This window comes from Elephas maximus, chromosome 2 (assembly GCF_024166365.1).
Source record: "Elephas maximus indicus isolate mEleMax1 chromosome 2, mEleMax1 primary haplotype, whole genome shotgun sequence".
In the NCBI taxonomy this organism is placed as follows: Eukaryota; Metazoa; Chordata; class Mammalia; order Proboscidea; family Elephantidae; genus Elephas; species Elephas maximus.
The window spans coordinates 212,686,521-212,711,227 of record NC_064820.1 but is presented as its reverse complement, the minus strand read 5'-3'; the positions used below and the strand labels follow the sequence as shown (position 1 = coordinate 212,711,227).

The window sequence follows — 24,707 nt, the reverse complement described above, 5'->3', positions numbered from 1 at the left end:
AAGTTGGGTCTTTTCCAACGCACATGGAACGTTCTCCAGAACAGACCACGTCTTAGGCCACAGAGCAACCCTCAGCAAAATTCAAAACACTGAGATAATATGAAGTAACTTCTCTGACCACAACGCCATCAAGGTAGAAATTATCAACAGAAGAACAAGGGGAAAAAAAAAATCAATTATATGGAAACTGAATAACACCCTGCTTAAAACCCCCTGGGTAATAGAAGAAATCAGAGATGTAATCAAAAAATTCCTAGACTCAAAAGCGAATGAAAACACATCACTCCAAAACCTTTGGGACACAGCAAAAGTAGTATTTAGAGGTCAATTTATCATAACAGATGCACACATCAAAAAAGAAGGGACAAAATCAAAACATTAGCTACACAACTTGCACAAACAAAAGAGAACAGCAAAAAAAGGAAATAATAAAAATCAAAGCAGAAATAAATGAAATAGAGAATAGAAAAAAATCAACAAAACCAAAAGTTGGTTCTCTGAAAAGATCAACAAAATCGACAAACTACCGGCCAAGCTGACAAAAGAAGAACAGGAGAGGACACAAATAACCCAAGTAAGAAATGAAAGGGGAAACATTGTAACAGACCCAACTGAAACAAAAAGGATCATGACAAAGTATTATGAAAAACTATACTTCAACAAATTTGAAAACCTAGAAGAAATGGACAAATTTCTAGAAACACACTACCTACCAAAACTAACACAAAATCATGCTGAAAATCTGAATAGACCCATAACAAGAGATTGAAAAGATTTAAGAAAAAAAATAAAACTTGCAACTACAACAAAAAAGCCCTGGCCCAGATGGCTTCACTGGAGAATTCTAACAAACATTCAGAGAAGAACTTACACCAGTACTACTCAAACTATTTCAGAACACAGAAAATGAAGCGATATTTCCAAATTCATTCTATAAAACCAGCATAACCGTGATACCAAAACCAGGCAAAGACACCACTAAAAAAAGAAAATTACAGACCAGTATCTCTCATGAATATAGATGAAAAAATTCTCAACAAAATTCTAGCCAACAGAATTCAGCATCATACCAAAATAATAACAACACCATGACCAAATAGGAGTCATACCAGGTATGCAAGGATGGTTCAGCATTAGAAAATCAATCAACGTAATCCACCACATAAATAAAAAGAATCACATGATCACCTCAATCGACACAGAAAAGGTATCTGACAAAGTCCAACACCCATTCCTGATAAAAACTCTCAATAGGTACAGAAGCAAAATTTCTCAACATAACAAAGAGCACCTATGCAAAACCAACTGCCAACATCATTCTTAAGGGAGAGGGGCTGAAAACACTCCCCTTTGAGAACAGGAATAAGACAAGGATGTCCTTTATCACCACTCCTATTTAACATTGTGCTGGAAGACCTAACTAGAGCAATAAGGCAAGAAAAAGAAATAAATGGCATCCAAATCGGTAAGGAAGAAGTTAAACTGTCCCTATTTGTGGCTGGTATGATACTATACACAGAAAATCCAAAAGACTCCAAGAGAAAGCTACTGGAACTAACAGAAAGATTCAGCAGAGTGGCAGGATACAAGATAAACACACAAGAATCAGTTGGATTCCTACACACCAATAAAGAGAATGATGAAAAGGGAATCAGGAAAACAATACCATTTATAATAACCCTAAAAAAAACCCAAAAACTTAGGAATAAATCTAACCAGGATGTAGAAGACCTATACAAAGAAAACTACAAAACACTACTACAAGAAACCAAAAGAGATGTACATAAATGAAAAAATGTACCATGCTCATGTATAGGTAGACTCAACATTGCGAAAATGACAAATCTACCCAAAGCGATTTACATATACAATGCAATCCTGACCTGAATACCAACAACATTCTTTAAAGAGATGGAAAAACCAATCATTAACTTTATATGGAAAGGGAAGAAGCCCCGGATAAGTAAAGCACTATTGAAGGAGAATAAAGTAGGAGGACTCGCACTACCTGACCTCAGGATATACTACACAGCTATGGTAGTCAAAACAGCCTGGTACTGGTACACTTGACCAATGGAACAGAATTAAGAATTCAGATGTAAATACATCCACCTATGGTCACCTGATCTTCCAAAAGGGCCAAAAGTCCATCAAATGGTGAAAAGACCATGTTTCAAACAAATAGTGCTGGTAAAGCTGGATGTTCATCTGCAAAAAAATAAAACAGGACCCATATCTCACACCATATACGAAAACTAGTTCAAAACGGATCAAAGACCTAAATATAAAGCCAAAAACTATAAAGTTCGTAGAAAAAGAATAGGATCAACACTAGAGGCCCTAATACACGGCATTAACAGGATACAAACCCTAACCAACAACACACAATCTCCAGAAGATAAGCTAGATAACTGAGATCTTCTAAAAATTAAATTCTTATGCTCATCAAAAGACTTCACCAAAACAGTAAAAAGAGAACCTACAGAGTGGGAAAAAATTTTTGATTATTACAAATCAGACAAAGGTCTGATCTCTAAAATCTAAAAGAAAATCCTACACCTCTAGAACAAAAAGACAAATAATCCAATTGAAAAAGGGGAAAGGAAATGAACACACACTTCACCAAACAAGACATTCAAGAGGCCAAGAGACACATAAGGAAATGCTTGCAATCACTAGCCATTACAGAAATGCAAATTAAACCACAATGAGATACTATCTCACCCCTGGCATTAATGGCAGGGATCAAAAAAACAGGAAATGACAAATGTTGGAGAGGCTATGGGGAGATCGGAACTCTTATGCACTGCTGGTGGAAATGTAAAATGATACAACTATTTCGGAAAACAATATGGCACTTCCTTAGAAAGCTAGAAACAGAAATACTGTATAATCTAGCAATCCCACTTTTAGCAATACATCCTAGAGAAATAAGAGCCAACACATGAACAGCCATATGCACACCCATGTTCACTGCAACATTGTTCACAATAGTAAAAAGATGGAAACAACCTAGATGCCCATCAACAGATGAATAGATAAACAAACTATGGTACACACACACCATGGAGGATTATGCAACAACAAAGAACAACGATGAATCTGTGAAGTATCTCATAACATGGATGAATCTGGAGTGCATTACGCTGAGTGAAGTAAGCCAATCACGAAAAGACAAATACTGTATGAAACCACTATTGCAAAAACTCATGAAAAGGCTTATCCACAAAAAGAAACAATCTTTGATAGTTATGAGGGAGGGCAGGGCTGGTGACGGAAAAACACTAAATAGACATTAGATACGTGGTAACTCTGGCGAAGGAAAAGACAGTACACAACACTGGGGAAGCCAGCACAACTTGTATAAGGCAAGGTCATGGAAGCTCTACAGACACATCCAAACTCCCTGAGGGACTGAATTGCTGGGCTGCGGGCTGTGGGGCCATGGTCTCGGGGAACATCTAGCTCAATTTGCATAACATCGTTTATAAAGAAAATGTTCTACATTCTACTTTGGTGAGTAGCGTCTGGGGTCTTAAAAGCCTGTGAGCTGCCACCTAAGATACAACACTGCTCTCACCCCTTTGGGAGCAAGGGAGAACAAAGAAAACTAAAGATACAAGGGAAAGATTAGTGCAAAGGACTAACAGACCACATCTACCATGGCCTCCCCTGGACTGCATCCAGTACAACTAGATGGTGCCTGGCTACCACCACCGACTGCTCTGACAGGGATTACAATAGAAGGTCCCAGATGTAGCCGGAAGAAAATGTAGAACAAAATTCTAACTCACAAAAAAAGACCAGACTTACTAGTCTGACAGAGACTGGAGAAACCCCAAGAGTACGGCCCCCAGACACCCTTTTAGCTCAGTAATGAAGTCACTCTCAAGGTCTACCCTTCAGCCAAAGATTAGATAGGCCCATAAAACAAAACAAGACTAAAGGGGGACGCCAGCCCAGGTGTAAGACTAGTAGGCAAGAGGGAACAGGAAAGCTGGTAAAAGGGAACCCAAGGTGGAGAAGGGAGAGTGTTGACCTGTCATGGGGTTGTTAACCAATGTCATAAAACAATATGTGTCCTGTTTAATGAGGAACTAGTTTTTTCTGTAAACCTTCATCTAAAGTACAATTAAAAAAAAAAAAAAAAGATATGGAGAAAAAGACATTCACTAGATCAACAGCTGCATACCAGGTACCAGGAGATGTATTAATTTGCTCAAACAATGAAACCACATCTTGAACAGCAGCTGCAATTAGAGTCACCACCTTGTTAAGTTTTTCATAATTCACTGTCATTCTCCAAGATCCATTTCTTTTTGCACAGGCCAAATAGGAGAGCTGAATTGGAGGTGTGGTGGGCATCACCATTCCTGCACCCTTTAAATCCTTGATGGTGGCAGTAATCTCTAATCCCTCCAGGAATGTGGTATTCCTTTTGATTTACTGTATTCCTTGGTAGGGGCAGTTCTAATGGCTTCCCCTTGGCTTTTCCTACCATAACAGACCTTACTCCATTTGTCAGGGATCCAACGTGGGAGCTCTGCCAGTTGCTAAGTATATTTATTCCAATTATGCATCCTGGAACTGTGGAAATCACTACAGGAGGGGTTCAGGAAACCACTGGACCTACTGGGAGACGAACCTGAGCTAAGAATCCATTAATAACTTGACTGTCTACTCCCTCACTTTGACTGATGGGCCAAGGGAAATTTCTGAGTCTCCTGGAATTAGTGTCAGTTCAGAGCCAGTATCCAGTAACGACTGAGAAGTCTGATTATTTCCTTTTCCCCAATGAACAGTTACTGTTGTAAAAGGCCATAGAACCCTGTGGGAAAGGCTGGGAGAAAGATTATAAATTTTTGGCAGCGTAGTGAGGTCATTCCTCAAGGGGACCCTGCCTGCCCTTTATTCAACAGATTGTGAGTCTTTAAACTCGCTCAATTCTGGGAACTGATTGAGGGGCTGTGACTGTCTGTTCTGGTGATTCACGTTAAACTGCTGTTCACTTGACCAAGAATTCTTCTGCCTGTATAGATCAAGTATTTAGTAGAATTCCTATCTATTTCTCTCCTAGGGACACCGTGACTAAGTAGCCAATGCTGTAAGTCCATACGAGTCAGGCTATTCTGATTACTGCTTTGACTTCCACTGAAATCGACTCAACAGCACTGGGTACTCCGCTGGGTCCATAATGGTAACCACGCCTACCTTGTCTCTGACAACTGAGTGCCGCCACTTGGCCCCTACCATCACAAGGTCCAATTAGTCCAATTGTAGACAGGTGTCTTAATTCAGTTAGGGCAGTTACCACTGTCAAGTCTGACATAAAATAGCAACCACAGTAGTTTTCAAGGATGCTGGAGCTCCCTTCACAAACTTTTTTCCTCACCATTGTGGTAAAAGGTGTGTCCTCTAGGCACTCCATGTGTGGGTCTGTGGGTCTAACTAACCTGATAAATCCACTCTAACATACCAATTTTTCTAAGCCTTTGGATACAGTATAATCCTTCTTCTACAGTATACCAAAGCAGGTTTGGTACTTCAACTTAATTTAGTGTAGGCCACTGTGTAACTATGCTTCAGTGACACAATCAAATAAACTATTAGATTCCTAACCTCTTAAGCTGAAACACTGATGAAGAATCTATGCTTAGTGGGTCTGTATCAATAAACTCAGACTGATCCATCTTTACGTTCCTTTCACCATTATCCCACACCCTTAATAGCCATTGCCACTGATATTCTCCAGGTTTCTGTCTATACATATGAGAAAACTCAAGCAGTTATTTTGAAGTGTAGCATACCTCCTCCTGGTTCACACTTTGTACTTCGCCTTTTGGGGCTCGCTGGGACTTAAGTCTAGTTATCACTCTAGAAGCCGAAATTGGTGGAGATTACGTGTTTTGAGAACATTCAGAACTGTCCTGTAAGGCATCTGCCTTAGGCAATGCCCCAGGTAACGACTCAGACAAAGGCTTTAGTCACAGCTGGGTTAATCTCATCAGATGGGGGTGAAGGGGCTAACGGTTTTACTGGAGAGTCTGGCTTAGCAGACAGAGTTGGGGTAATCTTTTCAGATGGGAGTGAGAGGGCTGGTTCTGTTGACAGGAGTGATTCAATGGAATTTAGGAGCTTAGTGTCTCCAGCTTCCTGATTACATGCCCAAATGTCCCCATCCCAACTTTCAGGACCCCATTCCTTCCCAATCATTGCCCTCGTTTGAACTTCAGACACCACTCGATGCTGGGAATTCAGCTGGCGTTGTAATTCAGCTACTCTTATGATAAGACTCTGGGTTTGGTTTTCGGCAACATCAGCTCTGTTACTACAAGATATAAGGCTTTTTTTCAAGGCACATGCGGAAACTTTAAGGTTGTTTATGCAACATTTGAGCTTTTACTCTGAAGCCCTGAGCTCAACTCTTTCTTTCACTAGTTTGTCTAGCAAAACTAAACAACCAGCTTCCTTATACTTCTCTTTATGACAAAATTATAAAACGGTATCAAACATGCGATCACACAGAACCTCGCCTTTCACCAATACCTAATCTATCGGTGATGATATTTTGCATATTTCTATTGCCACCTCACGCCATGGATTAGCAGTGCTCTTTTTATGACTGGAAGCAGAGTCATAAACATCTTTAAAACTAACCAGACTTGAAAACCAATTTAGAAAACTCACCCTTACAATTGTGTTTCTCTAGAACCATCCGGTACCAAATATCTTAGGCTGAGTTCCCTAGAAAAGCAAAACTGGTAAAACATACATAGATTGATTGATTAGATTAAATAGATTAGTTAGACCGAGATACATAGATAGACGCATATTAAGGAAATGGCTCACCCAGTTGTAGAGGCTGGGATGTCCCAAGTCTGTGGGTCAGGTTGGAAGCTTCTCCTGATTCACGCAGCCGCAGGGGCTTGCAAACCCAAGACTGGGAAGTCAGACAACAGTTCTCTGGCTCACAGACTACGAAGACCCATGAATCCCAAGATCAGTAGGCAAGATAGCAGGTAAGCTGCTTAGCTCAAGTCCCAAGAACTGGAAGTCAGATGAACAGGTGCCAGCTGTAGGATCCAGTGCAAGTAAAAGCCTATGAACTTTGCCAGAAAGTCCACCTATATTGGATGTAGGCTACACCCCCCAAAAAACTCCCTTTCAACTGATTGGCTACTCACAGCAGGTCCCATCATAGAGGTGATCACATTACATCAAATCTCATCATGGAGGTGGTCACATCATTATACGACTGCCAAACTAAATCATAACTGCCAAACCACTGAGAATCATGGCCCAGCCAAGTTGACACACAACCTTAACGATCACAAAGACCAAAGGATCAACAGGGTTGCAGTGAATTACTTAATATGGCCCTTTTAGCCATAGTCTTCATAACTCCCACCAAATGACTGGGTGGGACTACATAAATGAGGTGCTTGTGGTCCACCAAGGGGATTGGGCAGCTTGGTAATAATGTAAATAAAGTACATGGCATGCTTGCAGGGGTGGGACCATACAAATAGGTGTATAGTACCCTAACAAGAGGATTGGTCAGTTTTACCATCTTGCTAGGCTTAAAGGGAGGCATGGGCGGGGGGCCTGTAACACAGAAGACAGTGAGACGGTAACGCAGCAATAGCAAGAATAGCAGCAGCATGAGATGGCAGGAACCAGGCATGAGATGGCCTTGGGTCCCATGGAGCTAAGAGTTGTAACACTTGACTGGGAAGGCCCAGAGCAGGGCCCGCCAGCAGCAAGGCCCCAGCAGGGCCTGGCAGTAGCAGGTGAGAAGAAGCTGCCCTGATTGAGGAACTGTATCCTGAGTTGATCAACTTCCAAGCTGATCTGGATTCTGAGTTGTACCCTGTTAGTTCCCTAATAAACCACTTAACTGTAAGTATGGTTCATGAACTCTGTGTGACGTTACAGTGAATTACTGAACCTGAAGAATGGAGGGAGAGTACTGAGAGGAGGGAGAGTAGTTGATGTTAGAGATGACGGAGTGGTACGGTACAGCAGTTTGGAAAAGTCTGACATGTGGGACATCTTTAACCTCCGCCTCATAGAAACCAGCTTCACCCTGATCCTTATAAAAGAAATTATTCACCTAACAGCAGAGATGAGAAGGTTGGGTGGCAGGGAAATTAAGTAAATGGAAGTGAAACAACTACAGCTGAAATAATGAGAATACCAATACAATGTGAAGAATGCAACCAATGTCACTGATCATTATGTCTAAAAAGTGAGGAATGGGAGAGGTTTTGCTGTGTACGTTTTCACCAAAAACATTTACAAAAAAAAAAGGGGGCGTACTCTCAACTCTATGGGGAGGAAAAGGGTTTACTAAATAAATGGTATTGGGACAACTACTTCGTTTGGGAATATATCAAAGTAAGTTCCAGATGAATCAAAGGCTTAATTAAATTTAAACATACATAAAAGTACTAGAAAGAAAAGTACCTATTTACAATGTATATAATAGTCAAAAGGCCAAATTCTTTAATATAGAAAGAACTCCTACAAACAGAATAAATACAAGTGAAATGAAAAATAGGACGGTTCACGAAAAGGCGATGCACAGAAGAAAAAATAAAATGGTCAAAAAACATAAATATGCTTGAAACACTCTATTAAAGAATTACGAATTAAAACATGATGAAATCAAAACAGAGACGTGGACTACTACAATACATAAGGTAAATGATACACTATTAGGTAGAACGTAAATTAATGCAACCTTCTCGGAAAGCAATTTGGGAATTATCAAAATTTCAAAAGTATATACAGTTTTACCCAGCAGTTATATTCTAGGTACTCAGCCTTCCAATAAATTTACACAGGAACACAAAGTTCTGTAGGTAAAGGATCATTTTCCAGTCTCTGTACAATGTCTAGGGTATGTTCTTAAATTACTGTTGGATGAATGAATGACAGCAGTGTTTGAAATAAGAAAAATAAGTGGTGCTGGTAGTGGCCTCAGTGTCTATCAACAGCCAATTGGTTTAGTAAATTACAGCACAGTCATAGCAGAATATTACACAGCAGCTAAAAATAACGAAGTACAGCTATATCCGTATATGTCTGTATTTCTGAAGGGTACATAATAAGGGGTCACCAGTCATTATCACCCACTGGGGAATGGAGCTGGGACAGGAGCAGAGAAGACAGTACATTTCATCTTATTCTTTTCTGTACTGAGAATTTTTCTTACTAAAAACATATATTACTTTTATAATGAAATACAAGATAATGAAAATTCTCCACATTAGGGGAAATTTTCAAATAAATAAAAATATTTTAACAATTTTATTTTTGGAAAATTACCCAAATGGGCTGCTGTCTTTTAATGAATTAATAGATAATGCACACAATTATGACAGAGTCTATGCTAAAATAAACCTTTACTAGAGTAAATTTCCTTCTTGCTCTTTTCAGTCCTATAGTATTCCCTTTGGATTAGAAACCATGTTCAGTCAGAATTATTTTGCTGGCCTAGATATTTCCTCTTCTGGATGCTGATGGGGAGAGGCAATAAACTACACAGAAAACAAGAAGTTTCAATAGTGATTCTCAAATCTGAATGTACATAATAATTACCTGGGGAGCTTGTTAAATATATAGATTCATATAATCCATCTCCAGAAAATCTGAGTAAAGAAGTCTAGGTTAAAGTCCGGAATTTGCTTTTTTTTTTTTTTTAAAGCAGGGCAAATAATCTAGATGTGGGTGATCTAGGGACATAACAGTCCCTGAACAACTATGTAAGGTCCAGGGATCTCAGTGACCTATGGTTCTTCGTAGAATTCACTGGCCGTGTAAGAAATACTCAGGAATACATGTGTGTTTAGGCTAATTTTGGCCAGTATTATCCTACTGATAAAACAATTTTGCTCAGAATTCTTTCTAACTCACAGCCACTTTCTAAGTGTGACTGCTGATCATATTGACCATCCCCGCCAGACAGACAACAGAGGTATGTGTCTTGATGGGCTACCAAGAAGGCAGACAAGATACAAGAACTAGGTGAAGAAATGTGGGTTGTTCACGGGCAGTCAGTCGAAGCAGGAAGGTAAAATAATGGCTCCCCAAAGTCCAGGCATTAATCCCTGGCACTTTGAATATGTTATGTTACATGGCAAGGGGAATTAAGGTTGCAGATGGAATTAAGGTTGTTAATCAGCTACCCTTAAAATAAGATTATCTGTATTACCCAGGTGGGCCCAATGTAATCACAAAAGCCTGTTGCTGTCAAGTCACTTCTGTCTCATGACAACCCCATGTGTTATAGTGTAAAACTGCTCAATGGCGTTTTCTTGGCTGTAATCTTTACAGAAGCAGATCTCCAGGCCTAGTGTAGTGTAATCACACTCTAAATATAGAAGAGAGGCAGAAAGTCAGAGTCTAGACTGCCTCTTGCTGGCTTTCAAAATGGAAGGGAGTCACAAGCCAAGGAATGAAGACAGCCACCAGAAGCTGGAAAATGCAAGGAAAACAGCTTTTTCCCCTACAGCCTCTAGAAGGAATGCAGCTCTGTCGGCACTTTGACTTTAGTCCAGTGAGAGCCATTTCAAACTCTGACCGACCCTCCAAAATAATACATTTGTGTCGTTCTAAGCCATGAAACTTGTGGTAATTTGTTACAGTAGCAATAAGAAACTAATGTACACATTGACAAACAAACCGTTTAATAAGAAACTAGATTTTTCTTACCTATATCCATTGGTCTTTCTGTATTTAAGCTGTCCGTGCTACCCTGATGCAGCTGCCCACCTAAGGGTGCCTTTATTTGTTGATCTGATAATTTCCCTGTACTGACAGATCTAAAAACAACAGTGATGTTAATAACGCAAAATTACACTTAAAAATGGAATCCTTGACAACTTCAATCCTTTCTCCATTATGATGATGCTGCTTATTGGTCCAGTATACTGAAGGCTGTAGTCTTTGATCTTCATCATTAAGTGTTTCAAGTCCTCTTTGCTTTCAGCAAGTAAGGTTGCCTCATGTGCATATCACAGGTTGTGAACAAGTTTTTTTTCCAATCCTGATGCCGTGTTCTTCCTTGATATAGTCCAGCTTCTCGGATTATTTGTTCAGCATACAGATTGAATAGTATGCTGAAAGGATACAGCCTGGATGTACACTTTTCCTGATAAGCAAAATCATGACAAATGGAGAAAACACTGAAGCTATCAAGGATTTAATTTTATTTGCATCTACAATCAACACCCACGGAAGCAACGGTCAAGAAATCAAACAACGTATTATTGCATTGGGAAAATCTGCTGCAAAAGATTTCTTTAAAGTGTTAAAAAGCAAAAACGTCACTTTGCGGACTAAGGTGTGCCTGACCCAAGTCATGGTATTTCCAATCACCTCATATGCATGTGAAAGCTGAACAACGAGTTAAGGCAGCTCATAGAAGAATTGATGCCTTTGAATTATGGTGTTGACAAAGAACACTGAATATACCATGGACTGCCAGAAGAATGAACAAATCTTGGAAGAAGTGCAGTCAGAATGCTCCTTAGAAGCAAGGATGGTAAGACTTCATGTCACGTACTTTGGACATGTTATCAGGAGGGCCCAGTCCCTGGAGAAGGACATCATGCTTGGTAATGGAAACGGTCAGTGAAAGAGAGGAAGACCCTCAATGAGACGGACTGATACAGTGCTGCAACAATGGGCTCTGACATGGCAACAACTGTGAGGGTGGCACAGGACTGGGCAGTGTTTCAATCTGTGGTATATAGGGTCACTGTGAATTTGAACCAACTCGATGGCACCTAATGACAACACAGTTAAGCGTTAACAAGAAGCCAGAGAATAAGGAGACAAACAATTCAAATCGGAGATAAACTTCAATAACCAAAATAAACAAAAAGCAGAAACAGAATATTCAAGTCAGAAAGAGCCATGCATTTACACAGTTACAGGAAGCATCTGTGATTTCCAGAGACTGTGAATGTATACAGTTCATATCATGAACCATAAGCCAGTTACTAATTTGGTCCAGTTGTTTTTAGGATAGGAATATACATGTTTTAGTACAGTTTTCATACTTAAGGCTAGAAAGGAACAGAATCTCTTACCTGCCAAAAATTGTTTTGTGCTGTTCAGCCCTCTGCCTCTCACCTCCTTGTACTGAGAGACAATGAGAGCATTCTCGTGGGTCATTCCCATCTCTAGACTGCCCTTCAGATGGCCCCTGACGAGTGACCAAGGCTAACAGGTTGGAAGACGCTTGTGTTTTAGGGATTTTGAAAGGAGCTACGGTCTAAAGAAACACATAAAATAGTTAATATGATGCATGAAATTTGCAGAACTGTCACGCTCTTTGGCACGGCCAGGAGTATAAACTTTGGAGTCAGTCAGACCTGGATTCAAATATTGGTTCTTCTACTTAGAGCCTGTGTGAACTCTGACAGTGCATTTAAGCTCTCTAAGTCTCAATTTCCTTTTCCAATTAATAGGGACAGTAATAGTTACCTACCATCGGAGTGTTATTTTGAGGGTTAAATGTGCTAATGCATATAAAGCACTTAGTAAGTATATTTTTTACACACAGTAAGTACTCATTAAATTACAGCCATTCTCATCAAGAATCCTTTCCATAAAGTACTATACTAGTTTATGACCTACAGAAGGGTTTAACCAACACACCTTAGTAGGAGAGCCAATGATTGTTGGCAAAGTAGTTTTAAAGAACCAGTCAGAACTCCGTGGAGAGGATCCCACGTGCTTGGTGGGAGAGGCTCCGAGGCTGCCGGGCCGACTGGGCTGAGGGGAGTAGCTGTACCCAGCCCCGGCATGAGAGGGGCACACAGGGTCAGAGTGCTGCTTTCTGAGCTTCTGCTTGTTCTGATAGATGTCGGTGAGAGTGGGGGTGCTCTGCAGTCTAGCACCCAGTAAGAGAGACTGTGGTGACTGAGCCTGTGGCACTGGAGAACCTACCAAGAAAATGAATGCAGTATTAACTCAAATTAAAGAAGCATAGGGCAAAATCTTAAGACTTAAAAGATAATTTTTAAAATAATTCTGATGAATGCCTTTTTTTTTAATGAGATATTCTAAAAATTGTTTACTTGGTAAGAGACTACTTTCTGGCATCCTTTACAAAAGAATCATATAAGTACATCGTCTTCAGTATTCTCAGAAGATAGAATTTCATGTGACAGGTATATCAGCAGTTTTTATCAGCAGCTCCCAAAAAACTCAAGATTAGTTTAAGGTCTGATTAGCACCAAAGAGAAAATATAGCTAATGGTTAAAGTTAATGAAAACAACAAATGCCTATATTGAAAATGATGATTCCTACTCTATAAAAAAAAAATACATACATGGATATATCAATTTATCTCTTTTCTTACATAATTACTAAAAGAAGTTTCCAAAGTAACCCAGAATAACCCCCATTCAAATAAACAAAACAAAAACACATTAAACGCAGGGGATAAGATCAGGAAAATGGCACACCATTCCTGGATTTGTCTAAAGTTAACAAGTATATGGACATTTTACCTATTTTGTCAGTTTCATTAATGACACTTAAAACCTGAAGTATCCATGTTCTCTACACAGAAAATATCTGGCTACAAATATTCTTGATTCCTAAGGAAACACCACAGCAAGAGCCTGGGAGACAGGACCCCCTTTCCCAGCATAAATCTGTTGCTGCCAACCTAAAGCCCACTAAGCTTCCAGTTCCAGTTACAAATTCTTTGGAGTTTCCTGAGAGTCAAGCTACCACCAATAAAGTTAAGACGTCCAAATATTTCTTGGGACCTAATCATCATCTTGGAGCCCTGGTGGCGTAGTGGTTAACCAAAAGGTTCGCAGTTCGAATCCACCAGCTGCTCCTTGGAAACCCTACAGGGCAGTTTTACTCTGTCCTATAGGGTTGTTATGAGTTGGAATCGACTCAACAGCAACGGGCTGAGTTTGGTTTGGTTTAACCATCATCTTAAAGGAGCTCTGGTGGCACAATGGTTAAGTACTCGGCTGCTAACCAAAAGGTCAGAGATTCCAACCCACGAGCCGCTCCCTGGGAGAAAAATATGACAGTCTGCTTCTGTAAAGATTACAGCCTTGGAAACCCTAGAGGGTTCCTATGAGTCAGAATCAACTTGATGGCAGTTGGTTTGGTTTGGTTTTTTAACCATCATCTTTCCAAAAAGAGACACCAATAGGAGCTTTGCTACTGACCACTCCTGGCTTAATCTCATCCCAAACCTGGTACTTAATCTTTCAGAACTCTGTTCTGCCCTTTACAGAAATAAATAAATAGAATTAGTGGCAAAATGTTATGACCTGGAGAAACCTATTTAAGCTTTATTTTAAAGAAAACACAAAATATAAAAAACTAAACTTAGAAGAGCATGCTTTTCTAAATAACACGATTCCTTGAATTGGTCCACCCCTCAAATGCATATACAATAGAATCTGACTTATAGAAGTGTTATTTATACATATCTTTTCAGGCATATATATATATATATTAATATATATATACACATATATTTTTTTTATATATAAACATATATGTACTATATATAATTAAGCAAATAAACATCTACATTTCTTTTTTATGTGGCATTGACTAGTAGTTTTTAACAATAGTTTTAATCAAAATAATTAAATCTCATTTTCTAGATTGACTTTTATCTGCATGACAATAACCAAAATTTAGCTTATTTAATTCATAAGACTTATTTTCATAAAGGAATCATATACCCAAAAGGAGTATGATGTGCTAAAACATACCAGACCAAACCAAAAAAAAAACCAAACCCACTGCAGTCGAGTCGATTCCGACTCATAGCGACCCTATAGGACAGAGTAGAACTGCCCCATAGAGTTTCCAAGGAGCGCCTGGCAGATTCGAACTGCCAACCTCTTGGTTAGCAGCCGTAGCACATAACCACTTAATCACTATGCCACCAGGATTTCCACACATACTAGACCAAGATTCTAAAAAACAGGATAGCAGAATAAATACTTCATATTAACACTACTCTTTTGATAAAACTAAAAAAAAAACAGAACTCATCCATTTAAACTGAATTAAGATTATTAATACACCAAATACGTTCTCCTACCTGAGGAATTTCTAGTCCTGGATTCATGGACCTGAGGATGTCCACAGCAGCACTGACTAAATTGCTCAGGAATAGTACCAACTATGGAAGATGGGGAAAGGAAGGAGAAATGATTCAAAAACCAATAAAGGACAGAAGCAAGCAACACATGCACAATTGCACGGTATACCGCAGTTTACAAAATTTTAGTTAGGATAGATTTAGTTCAACTAACACTTAGTGAGCAAACAATGTGCTGGGTGCTGAGCACATAAGACTAGAAAAACAAGGAAAAAATATATACCCTGCCTTGAAATAAGATCATCAGGAAAAGAAAGGCACATAAACCAATGAATATCTGAAACAGATATATGTAAAAGACAGAGAAAGAGGACAAAGAGTGATAAAGTGTTTGGAGGTTGTGATAGACCTGGAAAGGCTCAGGCCTTCCTCAAAAGAGCCTGCTACAGGAATCTTAGCAGACTGCTGGCCACGCTGAAGCCCCTCTGAACCCACCACATTTGTACAAGGCCATGCTTCCCTCAGACTGCTACAGTTAATGGCTGAGAATGGTGGGGGTACTAATTCAGACCCAAACAGGCAGGTCAGGGAATTCTAACAATTTAGTACTTGGGAATGCCCCACCTGTCTGGCCAGTTTTCTTAGAATTAAACCATAGTCTGAAGCTCTTTCTGCCAATTCTCCTTTATTCCCCTCCCCCCCTTTTTACAGGTGCTTTAGGCCTGCATATTTTTCTGAAGGGTTTCCCTGCCTATTCCTGCTCTCTCTCCCTTTATTCTTCAGTTATTTACCCCAATAAATCTACACATCTAACCTAACACTGAGAGAGAACTGGGGAAGGCTTCAGGATGCTTAAATAGGTAAGAGGAGTGTTATCTATAAAAAGGGGCACTGACCAAGTTATTAGGTCGGCAGACAGAGATCAGATCCTGAAGACTGGCCTTTTCCTTCAGTACAAGAATAAGGTTTGGACTATGTCTTTGGAGATGTCTCACGGGCTGCTGCAGGGGTGAAGGTGGGCCAAGATTTGTTTGAAGATGCTAAAAACAACTTCAAAACCATTAGAACAGGTGTTCTGGTGCTTCGAACCTTTTTTTTTTTTTAATTATAATTGTTTGGTTTTGATAGGAGTTCTGGGCACTATTTCACCCCTTCTCTCTGTGCCTCCATCTGAGATTTCTTCCTATTAATCTAAGTTGTATCAATCAGGGTAGATTCTTCTCCTTTTAGAAGCGAAAATATTTTGCAATTTTGGGATCTGCCACCTCTAGGCTTTCAGCTCTGCCACCATGAGGCCCTATCTGCACTCTCTCTCCTGCTCACCAGATTAATGTTGCTTCTCACCTCAGATTCCATGGTCCCAGTTGCGCTGGCCTCTATCACACATATTCTGGAGTGGAGTATTTTCTTTGTCTCTTAGTTTCACTGGAGATGTGGTCTGTGGTTTGTTTTTGTTTGGTTCAGTTCTTTTTTGTGTGTGTTGTTTTTTTTTTTAACAACTGGATGACACAACCTGAACCCATGAACAACAAAACAAAATGCTGCCCGGTTCTGTGCTATCCCTATAATCAGTTGCAGATTAGACCACTGTGATTCACAGGTTTTTTAATATAGAATTTTATTTATTTTGTTGTTACTGAGAATATACACACAAACACAAAAAAAAACACCACACTACTTCAACAGTTTCTATATGTTCCATTTAGTGACACTGATTATATTCTTTGAGTTGTGTAACCATTCTCACCCTCCATCTTAGGCTGGGGTCTCTAAAGAAGCAAAACCAGTGAAGTGTATCTATATGTAGAAAGAGAGAAAGAAAAGATTTATATTAAGAATATGATTCACACGGCGTAGAAGCTGGAATGTTCCAAGTCCGTGGATAAGGTTCACATAGCCATAAAGCCATAGGGGCTGGCAAACCCTAGATTGGCAGGTCAGACAGCAGGGCTCTGGCTCACGGGCTGCAAAGACCCAGGAATCCCAAGATCGGCAGGCAAGACAACAGGTTAGCTGCCAGCTCAAGTTCCAAGAACCAAAGGTCAGGTGAACAGGAGCCAGCTGCAAAATTCAGTGCAAGCAAAAGCGCACAAACCTTGCCAGAAAGTCCAGCTATACTGGATGCAGGCCACACCATCAAGGAAACGCCCTTTCGACTGGCTATTCAAAGCAGATCCCATCATCATATTATATCAAATTTCATCATGGAAATGATTACATCATTATATGACTGCCAAACCACATCATAACTGCCAAACTACTGAGAATCATGGCCTAGTCAAGCTGACACACAACCTTTACGATCACACCCTCCGACTGAGTTGTTTCTCCCCCATTAACATAAATTCACTTCCCCCTAAGGTTTCTATCTAAACTTTTAAGTTGCTATTGTCAATGTGACCCCATACAGACAGTTCTTAAAAGAGCATAACGTTCAAGGTAGACATTTTTTACTAGTTAAGCTAAACTATTATTTGGTTTTAAGAAGAAATCAGAGGAAATTTTTCGTTTAAGGTTTAAAGATCATCTCAGGGCAGTAGTTGCAGAGGTTCATCCAATCTTCATGGCTCCAGGAAGTCTGGACTCCATTAAAATTTTGAAATTCTGTTCTATATTTCCCCTTTTGATGAGGACTCTTCTATGGAATCTTTGATCAATATGTTCAGTAATGACAGCCAGGCACTATCAGTTCCTCAGGTCTCATGGCAAAGGAGGCAGTTGTTCATGGAGGTAATTAGCTATACACTCCATGTTGTTGTCAGGTGCCATCCAGTCAGTTCCGATTCATAAGGACCCTATGTATAAGAGAACGAAACACAGCCTGGTCTTGCGCCATCCCCACAACCGCTGTTCTACTTGAGCCCATTGTGAAAGCCACTGTGTCAATCCAAGCATGATGTCCTTCTTTACCAAGCATGATATCCTTCTCCAGGGAGTGGTCCCGCGTGATAACATGTCCAAAGTACATGAAACAAAGTCTTGACATTCTTGCTTCTAAGGCGTGTTTTGGCTGCACTTCTTTCAAGACAGATTTGTTCATTCTTCTGGCAGTCCATGGTATATTTAATATTCTTAACCTACATCATAATTTAAAGGCGTCAAATCTTCTTTGGTGTGCCTTATTCATTGTCCAGCTTTCGCATGCAGACAAGGTGACTGAAAACACCATAGCTTGGGTCAGGCGCACCTTAGTCCTCAAAGTGACATCTTTGCTTTTTAACACTTTATACCGGTCTTTTGCAGATTTTCTCGATGCAATATGTTGTTTGATGTTTTCACAGCTGCTTCCATAGGCATTGATTGTGGATCCAAGTAAAATAAAATCCTTGACAACTTCAATATTTTCTGTTTATCATGCATGATGTTGCCTATGATGTGGTCCAGTTGTAAGGGTTTTTGCTTTCTTTATGTTGAGGTGTAATTCACACTGAAGGCTGTGGTCTCTGATCTTCATTAATAAGTGCTTCAAATCCTCATCACTTTCAGCAAGCAAGGTTGTATTAACTGCATATCGCAGGCTGTTAACGAGCAAGTCTCCTTCTAATCCTGATGCCCCATTCTTCTTCATACAGTCCACCTTCTCAGATTATTTGCTCAACATACAAATTGAGTAAGTACAATGAAAGGATACAACCCTGATGCACATCTTTCCTGATTTTAAACCATGCAGTATTCCCCGTTCTAGTCGAAGGAGTGCCTCTTGGTCTATGTACAGGTTCCTCATGAGCACAATTAGGTGTTCTGGAATTCCTATTCTTTGCAATGTTACTCATAATTTGTTATGATCCACACAGTCAAATGCCTTTGCATAGTCAATAAAACACAGGTAAACATCTTTGTGGTATTCTCCGCTTTCAGCCAAAATCCATCAGACATCAGCAATGATACCCCTCATTCCATGTCCTCCTCTGAATTCAGCTTGACTTTCTGGCAGCTCCCTGTAGATGTACTGCTGCAACTGCTTTTGAATCATCTCCAGCACAATTTTACTCATGTGTGATATTAATGACATTGTTCAATCATTTCTGCATTCTGTAGGATCACCTTTCTTTGGAATGGGCACAAATACGGATCTCTTCCAGTCAGCTGTCCAGGCAGCTACCTTCCAAATTTCTTGGCAAACACAAGTGAGCGCCTCTAGTGCTGCATCCTCCTCCTACTCCTCACTGTCCTTCCTGTAGTTCCAGGTGAACAGAGATCAACTGTCAAGCCACTTGCAAGCTATTAAGACTCCAGGCACTACACACTGAACTAAGAGGTAGAACGGAGGCACTGAACATGGTACTAAGGCCAATTAACTGGGATGTCCCATGAAACCATGACTCTAAATCTTCAAGGAATGAAATCCCATGAGGTTTCTGGCTGTACACAATCAGCCTCAGTAACTACTCTTTTTTTTTTTTTTGTCACTGTTGTAATTATGTATCACACAACTTTTGCCAATTCAACTTTTTAAAGGTGTACAACTTATTGACAGCAATTACAATTATCGGCTGTGCAACCCTACCCTTAATTTTTCTGCATGTGGAAATCCAATTTTCCCAGCACCATTTATTGAAGAGACTCTTTTTTCCCCATCGAATGGACTTAGCACCCTGTCAAAAATCAGCTGACCATAGATTTGTGGGTTTATTTCTGGACTCTCAGTTCCATTTCACTCATGTATGGGTCTAATGTTATACCAGTACCAGGCTGTTTTCAATACTGCAGCTATAAAGTATGTTTTAAAATCAGGAAGTGTGAGTCCACTTACTTTGTTCTTCTCTTTCAACTTTCCTTTAGCTACTTGAGACCTCTTACTATTTCATATAAAGTTGAGGACTGGGTTTCCTATTTCTGTAAAGAAGGCTGTTGGAATTTTGATCAGGATTGTGTTTAATCTATAGACCGCTTTGAGTAGTACTGACATCTTAACAATATTAAGTCTTCCCATCCATGAACACTGAACATCTCTCCATTTACTTGTCTTCTTTAATCACTTCTATCAGTGTTTTAGTTTTCATGTCTAGTTAGATTTATTTCTAGGTATTTTATTCTCTTAGGTGTAAATGGAACTGTTTCCCTAATTTTCCTTTCAGATTTCTCACTGCTGGTGTATAAAAGCCCAAGTGACTTTTGTTTGTTGACCTTGTATCCTGCAACTTTGCTAAATTCCTCTATTAGCTCTAGAAGTTTTCTTGTGGACTCTGGGATTTTCTAAGTATACGATCATATCATCTGCAAACAGAGATAATTTTACCTCTTCTTTTCCAATCTGGATACCTATTTCTCTTTCTTGTCTTATTGTTTTTGGTAGGACTTCTAATACAATACTGAACAAAAGTGGTCAGGCTGAGCGCCTTTGTCTTGTTTCCAATTTTCAAGGGCAAAGCTCTCACTCTTTCTCCATTAAGTATAATGCTGGCTGTTGGCTTTTCATATGCCCTCAATCATATTGAAGGATTTCCCTTCTATTCCAATCTCCTTTAGGATTTTCATCAAAAAGGTGATAGATTTTATCAAATGCTTTTTCTGCATCCATAGAGTTGACCACGTGGTTCTTTTCCTTTGTTCTACTGATGTGATATATTACACTGATTGATTTTCTAAATGGTGAACCATCCCTGCATTCCTGGAATAAATCCATTTGATCACAGTGTATGATTCTTTTAATATGCTGTTAGATTCTATTTGCTAGTATTTTGTTGAGGATTTTTGCATTTATATTCATAAAAGATATTGGTTTGTAATTTTCTTTTCTTGTAGTGTCTTTATCTGGTTTGGGTATCTGGGTTATACTTGCTTCACAGAATTAATTAGGGAGTAGTCCTTCCTTCTCTATCTTTTGGAAGAGTTTCAATAGTACTGACGCCAGTTCTCTAAATGTTTGGCAGAATTCCCCAGTGAAGCCATCCGGTCCAAGACTTGTTTTGTTGGCAAGTTTTTGATCACTGATTTGATCTCTTCAGTTGTTATGGGTTTGGTTGGGTTTTTTGTTGTTATTTTGTGGTTTGCTTGTTTTAACATTCTCCTTGTTGCTGTATACAGTTTCCAGGAGAAGTGGGGAGATTCGTAACTAAGCTCCTACCATATTCCTAATAGAGCTAGCAGGCCCTGGTGAACTTAACTCAATGCCTATTGTATTCTAATTCTCATAAATCTGAGTGGTAAGTATACAGATGTTTTATGTACTTTAACCTAAGGTTTATGATCTTGAGTTTAGAGCCCAAACCCAATGGAGATGCTTTTTATACATAAAATCTATTTATATTCTTTCATTTCTAATAGAGGAGCTAACCAATTAACTCAGTGAGTCTCAAGAGGAAATCAGAGAGTAATGAAAACAAAACACCCAGAATGGAAATATTGAGATGTTCACCTGCTGTGAAGAATGTAACCAGTGTTACTGAACAATCTGTGTAGAAACTGTTGAATGGGAACCTAACCTACTGTGCAAACCTTCACCAAAAACACAATAAAATATTACTTAAAAAAAGGCGGGGGGGAGTTGGGAGTGGGGTAGTGAGAAGGATGGGGAAAGGCCCCCAATCAGCTAAAAGTCACTGCTATCATGAGCCACTGTCCCTAAAGGGAGTGTGTCATGTCAGCTTTGCTGCATGAAAAAAAGGAAAACAACTGCTTTAAACTCTCCTTACCCAAAGGGGAAGGTGAATAAGGCCTGGAGGACCCAGTAGAGAGCCTTCGTCCGACTGTTTGTACTGTGTCTGCTGGCACGGGAGAGCAGGATCCCAGCCGGAGGAAACCCAACGGGCTGGTATTAGACCTTCGTACAACTGCAGATCTGAAAGAAAAACAAAATTACCCACTTAAAGGGAGCCACCCTACTCATTAAACATGCTGAAATATGACCTTCTCTTACCATTTCTAACCAATCACTCAAATATGAGACCTGCAGTAAAAACTAATTTACTCAACACATGATCAGTTTCCCTCTGTGATTTTTATTTACATATTACTTATACCTTCGCCTTATTCAATAGATGATTTGAGAAACATCTTTGTGATAACATTCAACTGACAGTTATAAAGAAAAGCTTCCTTCTGTCTGTGAAATAAGCACCACTGAATCAGAGAATTCTAGAAATGCCATACAAAACCTCAGAGAAAGAGTACAGATGGTATTCTAACATGGCAACGGTGACAGAGAAAAGGGCTAAAAGAACTGACTTCAATCAGGCTAATTCGGTCTCTAAAGAAGTCACAATCTACCATTTCCTCAGCACTGTATTACCAAATTATATTATATATTATAGAAACAAACTGATGTCCAGCAGCTTTCAGCTAATTAGTATATTATGCCAGGATGAGAGTTAAACTCTCACCCTAGTGAAATATTTAATCATTCTCTTTTAGGATTCTTGGATCAATCAACATGTACATACTGAACACTCACCATATACCCAGAGTTATAAAATGTGCTGTAAGGGAAGAGAGTGCTGACACACTGTGGGGAATGAAACCAGTGTCATGAAAAACTATCAAATGGGAAATCCATTTTCTCTGTAAACTTTCACCTAATACACAATAAAAAAAAAAATTTTTTTTTTTTTTTTTTAATACACTGTAAGGGATTTAAGAGAAGAATAACTGGTGTTTATTTTTTTCACTGAAAAAAAAAATACTGTTATACTGTTACTTTCTACCCAAGTTAATGTATACACATAATTTAAAAACAAAATAGCACTACAATGGTTAAATAAGTCCATAATCCCTTGTTTGCAAACCTGAAATGAAAAAAGCTTTAAAATTCAAAGGTCTTTTCATTAATCTTTTGGTGACAAAATCTGACAAGACTTGAATTCACTTGTAGTTAAGTCTGTCCTAAACTAAGTAAGCCATTTTAATTTTTATCCCTTTAGTGTGAATATTCATACTGAAAATGAATGAATGGCTTTGCCTCCACTGGAGGTATTCCATGACATATATTGCATATTATATCCCTTTCTAAAATCTGAGAAATTCTCATTTCTGAAACCTATCGAGCACCAGGGGTTTCAGATAGAAATGACTGTGACCTGTAATGGAAAAATCAACAGCCCCCTGTAATACACTTCTTGTACTGCCCCAGTCCTATTGTTCATAAAATATTACCTGGCACGGTCATAAACATTTACACATCTAAATCTCAACTATAGATTTCAATGATGACAGGGCAATAACTTTAGTGAGAGGATGAGAGTGGAGCGGGAATTGGCACTGCTGTTGTTAGGTGCCATCGAGTCAGTTCCAACTCATAGCAACCCCATGCACAACAGAAGGAAATACTGCCCAGTCCTGCGCCATCCTCAAAATCATTATGTTTGAGCCCATTGTCGCAGCCACTGTGTCAATCCATCTCGTTGAGGGTCTTCCTCTTTTTCGCTGCCCCCCTACTTTACCAAACACGATGTCCTCCTCCAGGGACTGATCTCTCCTAGTAACACGTCCAAAGTATGTGAGACGTAGTCTTGACATCCTTGCTTCTAAGGAGCATTCGGGTTGTACTTCTTCCAAGACAGATTTGTTCGTTCTTTTGGCAGTCCATGGTATATTCAAAATTCTTCGTTAACACCACGGTTCAAAGGCGTCAATTCTTCTTCAGTCTTCCTTATTCATCATCCAGATTTCACGTGCATATGAAGCAACTGAAAATACCATGGCTTGGGTCAGGCACACCTTAGTCTTCAAGATGACATCTTCGCTTTTCAACACTTTAAATATGTCTTTTGCAGCAAATCTGCTCAGTACAAGGCATCATTTGATTTCTTAATTGCTGCTTCCATGGGCATTGACTGCAAAGTAATTCTTGACAACTTCAATCTTTTCTCCATTTATCATGATGTTGCTTATTGGTCCAGTTGTGAGGATTTCTGTTTTATGTTGAGGTCTAATTCATACTGAAGGCTGTGATCTTTGATCTTCATCAGTAAGTGCTTCAAGTTCTCTTCACTTTCAGCAAGCAAGGTTCTGTCATCCGCATAACAGGTTGTGAAGGAGTCTTCCTCAAAAAATTGGAACAAGAGCTAAATTTTCATCTATCATACAGAAAGTGAACAGGTAATACTTCCAATTGATAATTTTATAAACAGTATCAGAGGCATATTTAAAACTATGGAGGTACCATGTCTTTTACACAAATAACGTGTGCCTCCGCATTTATTTGCCAGCCACTCCGTCCCTTCAAAAGCACCCCATGCTAACTTTATTTTGGTAAAATATTCCCCTCAGATCTGCCAACTACCTACATTTATTATTTTCTGGTATGACTCTATCATACCACAGAGTCTCTCCAAGTCCCCCCTTTTTTTTTCTGGAAACACTTCTCTGAAGCTCCTCCTCTGTCCTGTTCCAATCTGGTTATTTCCAAGGCCTTCTCCACGGCTGTCATCCTGGAGTATCTACTTACCACTCTCCTGCTTGGAATATCTTTTTCCATCCTTTCACTTTCAATCATTTACATCTTCAAATCTAAAGTGTGCCTTTTGTCGACTGTATATATTTGGATACTGCTTTTGTACGCAATCTGAGAAACTTTGCCATTTGAATGCAATGTTTAGCTTATTCACATTTAATGCTACTACGAGTCAGAATCAACTGGATGGCCACAACACTGACATGTTGGAA

General features: G+C 39.4%; 1 protein-coding gene across 5 annotated transcripts in view; it reads right to left on the bottom strand.

Annotated features, from left to right (window-relative positions):
• The window catches only part of ULK2 (unc-51 like autophagy activating kinase 2), a 177,241-nt gene that overhangs the window by 57,954 nt on the left and 94,580 nt on the right, over window positions 1-24,707 (bottom strand). For 4 of the 5 annotated variants that reach the window (XR_007516206.1, XR_007516207.1, XR_007516209.1 and 1 more), the window contains 5 exons: window positions 21,740-21,885; window positions 15,105-15,185; window positions 12,670-12,956; window positions 12,099-12,283; window positions 10,717-10,826 (listed from right to left, as the gene is read on the bottom strand). Coding sequence is in view for 1 of the 5 variants with exons in the window: in XM_049874618.1 (XP_049730575.1) it covers window positions 10,717-10,826; window positions 12,099-12,283; window positions 12,670-12,956; window positions 15,105-15,185; window positions 21,740-21,885 (809 nt within the window). In the remaining 4 variants the exon portion in view is untranslated. The remainder of the gene's footprint in view (window positions 1-10,716; window positions 10,827-12,098; window positions 12,284-12,669; window positions 12,957-15,104; window positions 15,186-21,739; window positions 21,886-24,707) is intronic. The other variant, XR_007516208.1, reaches the window with a different exon arrangement.